The sequence below is a fragment of the Vombatus ursinus genome, unplaced genomic scaffold (genome assembly GCF_900497805.2).
Source record: "Vombatus ursinus unplaced genomic scaffold, bare-nosed wombat genome assembly UNPS02014799.1, whole genome shotgun sequence".
Lineage (NCBI taxonomy): Eukaryota > Metazoa > Chordata > Mammalia > Diprotodontia > Vombatidae > Vombatus > Vombatus ursinus.
In genome coordinates this window covers 17,238,422-17,250,769 of record NW_020954577.1, presented here as the reverse complement: position 1 = coordinate 17,250,769, position 12,348 = coordinate 17,238,422, and the positions used below count along the sequence as shown (strand labels likewise).

The following is a 12,348-nucleotide window of genomic DNA, read 5'->3' as shown; positions in this document are numbered from 1 at the left end:
CACCATGGAAGGCACTGGTGAAACAGGGCCCAACCAAATGATGCCAATGCCTTCGGGGCGCTCATATTCTGTGGGAGGCTGACAAACGAGGAGCCTCTCGGGAGGTGAGGGACACCGCTGCCCAGGAGAGGGAATTCCCGAAGGCTTCCCAGAGGACGTGACATTGAAGCTTAGCTGAAGGAAGAGAGGGTCACGAAGAGGGAGAGATCAGGAGCAAGTGCACCCCAAAAAGTCAACAAACCTTCAACCAAGCAATACTGATTAAACAACATGCAAGACCGTGTGGCCTGGGCAGGGCACACGAATGCAGAACCAGGGAGAAGAGTACTCTGACCCACTAGTGTGCTTTGGGGCCAGAACCTCGAAGACATGCTATACACATGTAACACACGCACCCAGGTGATAGGAATGTATGTGTGTACATGTACATATGTGCACATGCACATGTAGATACACTCTCATCAATGACATGATTCTTCACCATCTCTAAAGGTAGATTTTTTTTGGCATTGGCAAGGATTATTTTCTTTCATTTCCAGACACTATTTCAAGCATCAAGAGAGAACACAACCTTCACTCATCAAGGACACACTCAAGAACCCTGAGAAAGACGTCTAGAACACTCCCAAGAGCCCCCGGGCTGCATACCACACTAAGCCATTTCACTGGGAAGACAGGAGAAGCACACAAAACAACCATGCATAATAGAAAGTGCCCTCTGAATCCCCCTTTAGGATTATTCTTCCATCCTTGTCACATCAGTGCACGCCAAGTACCACCATCTCCATTTTACAATTTTAAGTGAGGCTTTCAAAGTGGATATGACTTACTCAAGGTCACTTTGCGTATGGAGCTGGTCATACTCACTGATGGGTTCTGGCTTCAAGTCCAGCACCCTCTGACCCCCAGGTACTGCTCCAATACCTCAGCATGGCCAAGAGGGGACTCTCAGTTCTCTGCCAGTGCATTTTGGACGGTGTCACCAAGCTGGAAGAGGACCCACTGACCCCCGGAGTGTTTCTCATTGGACGACCTGCTGAGCTATATTCCAGGAGGGCAATTAGCGGAACTGGCCATCAATAGAAGAATTGGGAGCCATTTTGCACCAAGGGGTTGAAGGGTTACAGTCTGCATTGGTGGAGGGAATATCCCACAGTGATAAAGCCATGGGTCTCCTGAAGTGTGAGAGACAGTGAGGGACACTGCAGAGACCAAGAGATTGGGCGTGAGGGACCCAGATTTGAATCCCGCTGCCACCATCTACTGCTTCTATGACCTTGGGCTCTCACATCTCTGGGCCTCAATTTGTTCAAATGTATAAAGAAAGTATTAGACTGGCCGATCTTGAGAGTTCCTAGTGATTCTACAATCCCACCGTCTACAAAGTGCAAAACCGGGAGGAACACTTTACATACCATCTATACACATAGGAAAAACACAGTACTCCAAGTGAGGCCAGGACCAATGGCCTTCATTCAAGTGATGGTCATACACGGGCCATCAAGGTAAAAAGAGCAGCTTACCTGAGTCGTAGGCAAAGTCTCTAGGCTCCTGTTTAATCATCAGAGGTGGGGGGAAGCTGGGGTTGGCCGCACCGCCCACCAGGGTGGTGTGTTCATAAACCGGATCGTGGTACTCCTGCTTAAAACCTTGGGGCGGGAAGGGGATGTTTGGCTCAGACATCTGGCGTTGATACATTGGACGTCCTTCCCTCGGCATCGTAGGCAAAGGTGGAAAGGAATTACAAGGCTCAGAAAGCTGGCGTCGAAATCTAGAGCAAAGGCAGAGGACACTGAGACCACTGGACATTAAAGTCAGGAATGCATTTGGCAAGATGGTGCTGGGAGACTTGGATCATCCCATGAACATCGTGCCTCTCGCCAAAAGAGAGGCGGGAAGTAACCAAGTCAGGGAAACTGACCAATGAACAGATTCAAGTCCATTCACTTTATTAAGCACCTATGGGGGCCAGGCGACGTACTAGACGCTGGGGATGTGAAAGCCCCTCTCAGAGCTTCCATTTAACCCGGAGAAACAGCATGCATGGAGAAAAAAGTATGTACAAAGTAAATTCAAAATAACCATACACGGCATTCTGCTTCCCACCTCCACGTGGAAAGGTTGTGCAGGTGGAGTCCCCTGCCGGGAAGGCTTGCCCTCCTCACCTCCGCTCCTTGGCATTCCTGGGCCTAGCCCAGGCTCGACTCAAGTGCGCTCTGACAGGATATGCCTCCTTCCTGACTCTGGCCAGCCTCACCACTCGCTTCCTCTATCTGGTGTATTTCCTTGTCAGTGCTGGGGCTATTTCCCGTGGCAGAGACAATGCTCCCAGAAGGCAGGGCCGGTTTCATTTCATTTTAGTCTTTATAACCCTACCACCTAACACAGTGGCTGACACATAGTAGGTTTTTAATAAAGGTTCACTGACTTGAATCGAAAACACTAGCAATGAGAAGTGGAAAGGTCAGGAGGGATCTTGAAGTATAAACCAATGGCCTTTGAGAGACCGCTGATGAAGGAAGTAAGTTCCCCAAACCATGCTGACCAAGAGGAGAAGGCCTTGGGGTGCACTGAGACGGCTCTGTTTTTGGAAACAGCCCCTGCAGGAATTTGTTTGCTTGACTTTACTCATATTTGCTACAAAGGTTTTGTTCTAATTTTGTTTTGTTTTCCCCTCGATGGTGGGGAAAGGTGAAAAGGAGAGAAAACAAATTTTTATTCATCTGGAAAAAATAAATTAAATTTAAAGGTAAGCCTCTTACAAGTATGGACTGCTTTGTATTCCATGACAGTACCTGGAATACGCTGGGTGCTTAATAAATGCTGATTTAAAAATAACTGACAAGTGTTTGGAAATAGTATCAAACAGTAAAAAACAGGCCCAATATTTGAATTAAATAAACCTTTACTGAAACACAATTGAGACTATTTATTTCAGAAACTAGCACGGCCACCCCAATGAGTCAAATGGAAATCTGAGGAAAACCAAGGAAGGAGCAGGCTAGAGAATTCGTGTTTGGAAGGGAACTCCCCTTGTCACTGAGTGCCCTGCCAGAAGAGGCCTTTCAAACCGACCTACACTGAGCAAAACAAGTGGAGGGGTTCCATGGTGCTCCCCACAGCAGGGCTCAATGACACACTCTGAACTTCCCCGATCTTTCTTTCACTGGCCCCCAACAGATGATGGAATTGTAAAGAACTGTCAAGGAGACAGTGAGAGAATTGCGATAGTTAAAGGAGGACCCTAGTTCAGTGGAGAAGCCTCGGAGGGAGGGAATAGTCCTGGTTGTGAGGAACGATTTTTACTGAGCAGAGTTTGTGTTCTATAAGAAGAGCTGATCCAGGTTGGTCCATTGCTCCACCCTGGTACCGATGAAGCTTTGGGCTCTCAGGGATGCTTTCTCCAGAGCCACAAATGTGTCAGAAAAGGACACAGGCCCTCAAGCTCCTTGAACAAGACTCTCCTGAGTTCCTCGGATCCTTGTGCCAGCTGGGGGAGTACAAAGCAGGCCAGGCAGGGCTCCAGCTCTGGGCAGCACCACCGGGCTGGGGAAATGTGCCAGGGTGTTGGCCCAAGGAAAGGAGGCAGGGTGCTGGCTGGCAGGCCACTGCGCATTCCCAGAGCTGGGTGGGGTGCCTGCTTGGGGACAGAGCTCCTAGGAGAAGGGCTGCTTCCAGAGCATCTTTGCCATTTGCAACCAAGAGGCTGTCGCTCTCTGGCCCTGGCTCTCCCAAGAGCTCCTCCAAGTAGACATCCGGCCTTAGAGTTTGGCAGCTGGTGCCGGCCTCCACACGCAGAGAGGGGGCCAAAGGAAAGGACCCCGCGCCTACCCTGGTGGTTCCGGGACGGCTGTTCCCAGTCTCAAATACTCAATTTCAAGTAGAAATACTAAAATGAACTTGGCAAAGAGGCCGTCACTAAGGTAGCTTAAATATTAACTAGAAGCCTGCTCAGCAAACCGTATAATAAAAGAGGTTCGTTCTCCTGTGGTGCAGGGCTCACTCAGCGCTCGTCTTTCCATTACATTTTACGGCTTATAACAGTCTCAGGAGTGGTTAAGGCGACTATCATTGTGCTCATTTTAGAGATGGAGAAAGAGGGAAGGGACTTGTCCAAGGCAACAAAGACAGGAAACGACACCGGGATAATAGAAATTATCCAGGTACGAAGGAATTACAAGGCTCAGAGAGCTGGCGTCAACATCTAGGGGAGAAGGCAGGGGGCCTCGCCTGGAAATGGAGTCACTGGCCCTGGATTACAATCCCTGGGCTTCCTGTAGGACCCAAGGCAAGTCACCAACCCTCTCTGGGCCCCAGTGTACTCCTCTACGAAGTGAAGACAGATGACCTCTGAGTGTCCTTTCAGCCGTAGAACTCAGGGTCCCCGACGAGAATCCAGTGTAAAAACCAGGAGGATGATGATGCTAGCAACGGTTCACTTGATATATGTTGCCTCATTTGGTCCTCACAACAACCCTGAGAAGTAGGTGTTATTGTTGTCCCCATTTTTCAGAAAAGGAAACTGAGGCAGACAGAGATGAAGTAACTTGTCCGGGGTCACAACGGTTACACTGGGAGGAGCTGAGATTTGAACCCAGGTCATCTGACTAGCTCCAGGGCACGTTCTTGTCTGGGAAGTGTCTCAAGCAGAACTGAATTCAGGTCTTTCTGATTCCCAAAGCCTGACCTCTCTAACCAAGCTAGAACCCCTTGTGGGATGGGCCGGCCGGGAGGCGGGCAGCAGTTCGCAGAAGCTGAGCGTGGGGCTGGGCTGACTAAAGGCTGAGGCATTTCTTGCCTGGAGATTCTGGCCAAGCTGTCCCGGGCTTGCTCTGTCCATTGGTGGGAGAAACAAAGAGGGCAGAGTCAGGGCGCAGCGACCACCGAGAGACAAGATGGACGGCAGAGACCACAGGGACACCACTCATTTCTGTATCGCTATTCGTGTCCACCATGATGTACTGGAGAGATCATAAGCTTCTCGAGGGCAGGGCTGGCACAGTGCCTGGCACATAGGGAGAGCTTAATAATATTACTGAATTGAATGGAGTGGATGGCACTGGGGCTGGGCTTGGAGGAAGGAATTAAGCAAGCGAGCAATCAGTAAGCCCCAGTTAGGGGCAGATTATGTGCCAGACCCTGGGCCAAGGGCCAGGGAGATAAAGGAAGGCCTCCTGGCCTCCAGGAGCTTACATTCTAAGGCCAGAGACAACATTCCAGCAACTTCGTACAGACAAGACCTATGCAGAGGGGACTGAGGGTGACTGCAGAGGGGCCAAGACTAACACTGGAGGGTGTGAGGGCACATCAGGAAAGCTCTCCTGAAGAACAGGGAGTCTGAACTGAGTCTCAGAGGAAGTCAGGGAAGCTAAGAGGCAGAGGTGAGGAGAGAGTGCATGCCAGGAACAGAGGACTGCCCGGGCAAAGGCCTGGAGGTGGGAGATGGGTTTCTGTGCAGAAGGGAGCCCTGTATTCCAATTCTCCCTTTACTCGCTATGCGAACCTCCAGCCATCCCCTAAGCTGAGAGATGTGTGGATGCACGTTCATGGGATATAATTTCAGCTCTGTGATGTGCTGAAATGCAGATACAGACCTAATGCTGCCTGTATACCCTCAGGCGTAGATGAAGAGAGGTGTAGAGACACATTAAACAGTTCAGTAAGGTAATCTAAAGTATAGATGAAGTCATTCAAGTTTAGAGCAGGGAAAAACCCACTTTCAAAAATACTTTTCACTTGAAAATTTTGTATATACATAGAATGTAAGTGCTAAAAAAAAAGAAAAGAAAAGAAAGAAAAGGAAAATAAGTTAATTTACTAGAACTGGAAGTAATTCCTTCACAAGAAATCTGACTACGGTGCAACAAGGTCACCTTGCTCACCCACCTACAGCCAACAAGTCATCTCACTGGCCAGCACGTGGCATCAGGAGCTCTGGGCCAGGAAGCCCTCCCCTCCTCCTCTCCCCGCCTCCCACCCGCCCAAGCCATGAGACAGGGCTACGAATACAAAAACGCTGGAGTGTGAAGCCTCCAGGCCAGGTACCTGTGGTCCATCGGGTAGCTGTTGTCCGGGATGGGTTGGGATGGCGGGAGATGAGCAGGGAAGGCCCGGTCGGGCTTTGGGGTGTGAGCGGCATTCGGGGAAGCATGATGCAGGGGAGACACCGGAGTGCTGGACGGCGTTGGGGGGTTGGAGGGCCTCATTCCCACTTGTGGTTTCTGATCATAGGCACTAGAAGGAAACAAGAAAGAGCGAGACTTGGCTTAGCTGCATCGAGAAAGGAAACGCTTCCCAGGGAGAGGCAAAGCCAGCTTCCTGACTCTGAGGCCGAGCCACAGGACCGCAGGGACGGGCCCCCCCCCCCACCCTCCCGCCACCCTCCTCGGCAGCAAGAACAGAACTTGGGAATAAATAAACTGTCTCTGTCATGTCCACGTATCGTATTCTGCTGAGGGCTTTGAGGGGTACTGTGTGCAATAGATAATATGGACCAGAGATTATTTGATATTATCTTAGTGTGGGTGGGTACGTGTGTGTGTGCATGCGTGTGCGTGTGCGTGTGCGTGTGTGTGTGTGTGTGTGTGTGAGAGTGTGTCTCCTGATCACCTAAGCTCAAGGAAAAACCACTCCTGTAGCCTCCTGTCGGCCCTGGTTTTGTGCCCTGGGTCCTAGGCAGGCTCAATGCTGCTTCAGTCCTTAATTTCCTGAATGACAGCAATTCTCATCGTAAGTGTCTATGGAAGAGGCATCCATAGCCTAACACTCACCCTCTCCCACTAATAAAAGGCAGGGTGGCTAGGTGGAGAGAGAGGCAGCCTTTGGGTCAGGAAGAGCTGGGTTCAGGTCCTGGGTCCGACACGAACAATGGCCTTGTACCTCACCTCTCAGAGCCCGGGAATCTGTCTAAGCTTGCACGTCACCGAGCCAAGCCCGTGACAATCCACACCAACCACTGAGAGGGTTTCAAGATCACTGAGCGTGTCCAAGGAAATAACAGCCACAAAGCCACATTCCTGTAATCCTCTGGCATTGGCCTGGCCCTCTACAGAGATGACCTCATTGGGTTTGTGTCGGCCCTACGAGGCAGCCCATTCTACAGATGAGGAAACTAAGGCTGAGGACAGAGCTCGCAAGGGCCTATGGAGGGATAGAAAGCGAGGCTTTGTTCTACCTATTATACCACACTGCCTAACAAATAGATGATGTTTGACAGGAAACATGGGGCACCATGAAGACCAATAAGAATAATCAGACTACACCTGAAATTCTTAGATCTTTTTGGAGGTGGAGAATTACTGTGAGAAGGAAATCGTTACCTTCAGATGCAGTGAGCTCTAGGATAGAGCTGGAGAGAGGGCTGGGCCTGGAGCAGGAAGACCTAAAAGCAATTCTGGCCCCAGACACCAACCAGCTGTATGTCCTTGGGCAAGTCACTTAATGTCTATTTGCCTCGGTTTCCTCAACTATATCACGGGGATCATAACGGCCCCTACTTTGCAGGGTTATTGTGAAAATCAAACAAGATAGTATTTGTGACGCACTTAGCGCAGTGCCTGGAACACACCAGGCACTGTGCAACTGCTGTTACTATCGTCATCATCGTTATTATTGATCATGTTTGAGGAAGCTCCTCTTCCTAACGCCTCCTCCTCATTTGATTCATGTTCCTCAGAAGGAGAGCAAAGGCCCTGCAAGGGGCCAAGACTTCAAAGATGGCGCCCTTCAAACCAACCGGGTGGTCACCGGCAGGCATGACGGCACCATCACGGATTTAGAGCTGTAACGGATCTCAGAAGACAACGAGCCCAGCTCCTTTATCTTACAGATGAGGAAACTGAGGCTCAGAGAGATCGAGTGATGGCCCAAAGAAGAGGAAGGAGGTGGATTTGAACCAAGCTTCTCTGACTGCAAATCCAGGGTTCTTTCTACAAAAACCTGTCCTCTTTTCTCTAAGAGATGATGTGGTAACAGCGCTGGACTTGGAAACTGGGACAGACTACCAAATCCAGCCTCAAACACTGACCAACTGGCAGACACAAGGAAAATCCTTTAGCCTTCCTGAGCCTCAGTTTCCTCATCTGTAAAATGGATATAATGAGAGCACCTATCTGTCTCCTCTCGTAGATTACAAATAATAATGATTAATAATGATAACTAACATGTATAGAGCAGGTAGATGGAGGAGCAGACAGAGCATGGGGTCTGGAGTCAAAAAGACTCACCCTCCTCAGCTCCAATCTGGCCTCAGACACTTCCTAGCAGTAGGACCCTGAGCAAGTCATGTACTCTTGTTTGCCTCAGTTTCCTCATGAATGAGTTGGAGAAGGAAATGGCAAACCATTCCATTATCTTTGCCAAGAAAACCCCAAATGGGGTCACAAAGAGTCGGAAGCAGCTGAAACACCCAGCCAACAACAAAAAGCATTTACGTTGCACCTACTATGCGTCAGGCACGGCGCTAAGCACTTAACATCATCCTATCATTCGATCCCACGTGGTGCACAAATTTGGAGCCATCTTCACCCCGACCGTTCACGTGACGATTTGTGCCTGACCCATGGCAGAGCCTGCTGAGCTCGGATGGGCCAGTCGGCACACTGAACCTTGACCCCAACACAGTGATGTCATTTCATCCTCTTAGAGGACAAAGGACAATGACCGTCATTTGATCCTTGAAACCACTCTGGGAGACAGGTGCTGTCATGATCCCCATTTTACAGATGAGGAAACTGAGGCAAACAGCAGTCAAGCAACTTGCCCAGCTGGTGGTAGCCTGTGACCCTTGGATCTTACTGACTCCAAGCCCGACACGCCTCCCACTGCACCATCCTACAGCAACCTTCTGGTTCTTCATTTAAAAAGAAACCCACGGCCTGAACAGGAGACACCGAGGATGTGATGGAAAGACCGTCCTCAAAATGGCTTCAAACGCATCATCTCCCTTCCTCTGCTCCACCCGTTTCAGGGCCAGCAGCAACACCTGACTTCTCCCCAGCTAACAGCCTGCACAGGGGCTCACGAAACAAGGCTTCTTTTACATTGTAATAGGGGCGATGGGCAGGACTCCCAGACCTCTGATGTGTGGCTCCACATTGCTGATGGGAGCTGCTCTCCCTGCCCCATGAGATCTATCATCAAAGGTCAAGTACTCCCCACCCTCCCACGCAAAGGGTGTTCTCCACTTTTTAAGGCAGTGTGTGTGCGTGTGTGCATGTGTTTGTGTGTTTGTGTGTGTGTGTGTGTGTAAATCTGACTGCTTTCTCCCTTCAGCCTACAAGGGCTGGAGGGTACACTGAGGGGCTCCTAAGTGCCCTGCCCAATGCACTCCCCTCATACCCAAAGGTTCTGTGCTGACTTTGCCCTCAGCTCAGCCTCTCGGGTCTCCAGAGGTGGCCCCAGCCCTTTATCCCAAGCCTTACCTGACATTGTAGAGGCACTTTTCTCCATAGCTGAATTTAAAGGGCTGCTCTTGACTGCAGGCCGAGCCCAGCTCCGAGCATGGGCTGTGGGGCTCCTTCTTGATTTTCAAGGGGAGGCCATGAAAAGCCACTGGGGAGAAAGACAACAGACAGACAGACAGAGACAGAAGGCAAACGTGGTTAAGTTGGGCTCAAAACCATACAACTCAGTGCATCCCTCCACCTGGGCAAGGAGTCACCAATAGGGAAAGCTGATGCTCAGCCAGCAGAATACACCAAAGAAAAAATGGAGAGAGACAGGTGAGAGGAAGGAGAGGGAGGGGGAGGGGGGAAGGGGAGGGGGGAGAGGGAGAGAGAGAGGGAGAGAGATTGGGGGAAGAAAGAGGGAGGAAGGGAAAGAAAGGGAGGGAGGGGGAGAGAGAGAAAAAGGGAGAGGAGGGAGAGAAGAATGGAGGGGGAAAGGGAGAGAAGAAGGGAGGGGGAAAGGGGAAAGAAAAGAGAGAAGGAGAAAGGAAGGGAGAGGGAGGAAAGAAAGAAAAGACAGAGGGAAAAGAGGGAGAAAGCAAGGAAGGGAGAGAAAGAGGGAGGGAGGGAGAGGAAGCGATTTCTTTGGAAGTTAGTGGAAGAAATGAACCCTTGTTTAACCTAGTCTAATCTACCATCACTTTTCTTGTTCGAGTGAATGACACCCTGAGCCCCATCTCATCATTCCCGAGAAGGCGGCAGCCCTCACAGAGGTGTTGACATCCCCACAGTAAACAACGGTCTGAACTGGTGACTCCACTTACTTTCCAGGACGAAAAACCCTCCCGGTAAATGTCACAAGTAACTCGTGGTTGACAACATGACAATTCATTTCAGACATTACAATTTTAAGTATAAGTGAGTAATTAATTTCTTAAATAGGATCAAAGTTGAACATATCCAAACTGTTTTCTCTGGTCGATGTAAAACCATCAGTTGATTCTAAAGTCTGAGAGCATTTCATAGTAAGAAGAAGCCTAATGGATGACATGGTTCAGCGTTCAAGGTGTGAAAACTACTTTATAGACACTGTCCCACTAGATCTTGCCCAACCTTGGGGAAGGAAGGGCCACTGTCATCACCATTTCCAAAGGAGGAACCTGGGTGTTTGAGACATTCTTTGCCAGTGCCTGAAGCAGAATTAGAACCCAGGTCTTTCTGCCTTCAAATGCAGCTCTCTCTCTCTCCTGAGCAAGGCCACCATCCATGCTGTCACTTTGTAGGGACCCACTGTGGGCATTAACCTCCTTTCAAAGAAAATGCAGTGTTTACCCAGGATGACTGGGACGCGCAAGGAACGAGCAAGTTCTATCATGCGTCTGCTGGATAAAATCTAATTTATGGATGCATTCATTAAGAAGTTCTTAGGCTGTTAAATTTCCAATATGGCCCTAAGGGCACCATTTTTATCCAAGTCTAAGCACAAGTTAAACATTTCAAGACACTAATTGAATACAGGATCGTGATTCTCTTTAAGTTAGTGGTATACCAGTGAGCAGTCTCCAAAGAAAGGACGGGCATAGAGAACCCAGACGCTGGAAAGTGTGGGCACAGCAGAAAGCCCCCAGCTTCGTGGGGTGCCGCAGGGCTACCCAGAGGAAATCACAACAATCAGCTAGCCAACTGAATTTTATTAAATGCCTACTATGTGCCAGGCACTGTGCTAAGTGCTGGGGATACAAAGAGAAGACAGGCCCTGCCCTCTACTGCTTACAATCAAATGAGGAAGACAACAAGCAAACAATTAGATACAAAGTGAGTAATAAACCGGATAAACAGGCAATAATTAAAGACGGTGGGCACTGGGATGAAGAGGTGCTGGGGAAGGCTCCCTGCAAAAGGGGGGGTTTAGCTGGGACCTGAAGGAAGCCAAGGAGCTCAGTGGTCAGAGCGGAGGAGGGAGAGATTCCAGGCATGGGGACAGCCACAGAAAATGCCCAGAGGTACGAGATGGAGGGTCTTGTTGGTACCACAGCCAGGAGACAGTGGCGGTAGGAAGCACTCTTCCTGACCCACAGCTGGAGGATTAGCCCATAGCAGTCCCTTCCATGTGCACTCAGAAGTCTAAACAGGCCAGACCTCCTGCTAAACTCAGATGAGACCAAACATTGACCAAGCCCCTCCTCCAGGCACAGTCATGTGTTAGGAGGCTGCGGGACTCCTGATGCCTCCAGAGAGTGGGCCTCGGCCCGGAAGCGTCCACCTAATCACACACCTATGCCATTAGCATGTCCCGCCTGAGAATCATTCCCTGGAACAGCTATTTAGCATCATTAGCCAAATCAGGAATGCAAATGAGTCTGAGTTGGCTCAATTTATTTTTATATTAAAAAAAATGTCTGTGGGAGGGAGAAAGGACAAAGAAACTCTGAGAATGCTTAATGATACACAGTAAAATGTTAATGTTTCCAATTGGACTCTCTCTTCCTTGGTACCAATTCTCCAGAATGAAAATTTTTTTATTTAATTTTTTGGGGGGAACTTTACTGTCTACAATGAACTCAAACATTTCATTGTCACATTGGAATTCTTTCTGGCACTCACCATTTGGGGGAAAGTACCACCTGTATAGCCTGGGGCGAGGCCAGGGTGGGTAGGGTGGTGCAGCGTGCGAACACATACTGGATGCGGAAGACCTACATTCAAATCTCAGCCCCATCACTTCCAATATAATGAACGCATGTAAAACCTTTGAAAACCTTAAAGCATTAATTCCATCCACCTTAGCTGTAGTTTTTGTTATCATTATTGTTTACCAATGTGACCTTGGGTACCTACAGGAAACATGGCACAGTAGAGAAAGAGGAGGAGGAGGAAGACAGGGAGAAAGGAGAGAAAAGAGAGGGGGGGAAGAGGAGAGAAAGAAGAGAAGGGAGAGAGGAGGGAGGAGAGAGAAAGGAGA

At 49.5% G+C, this 12,348-nt stretch overlaps 1 protein-coding gene across 4 annotated transcripts in view; it reads right to left on the bottom strand.

The window, feature by feature from the left end:
* The window catches only part of ETV1 (ETS variant 1), a 96,571-nt gene that overhangs the window by 39,624 nt on the left and 44,599 nt on the right, over positions 1-12,348 (bottom strand). For all 4 annotated transcript variants that reach the window (XM_027872206.1, XM_027872208.1, XM_027872207.1 and 1 more), the window contains 3 exons: positions 9,423-9,552; positions 6,046-6,234; positions 1,524-1,771 (listed from right to left, as the gene is read on the bottom strand). In XM_027872206.1, the coding sequence (XP_027728007.1) occupies positions 1,524-1,771; positions 6,046-6,234; positions 9,423-9,552 (567 nt within the window). The remainder of the gene's footprint in view (positions 1-1,523; positions 1,772-6,045; positions 6,235-9,422; positions 9,553-12,348) is intronic.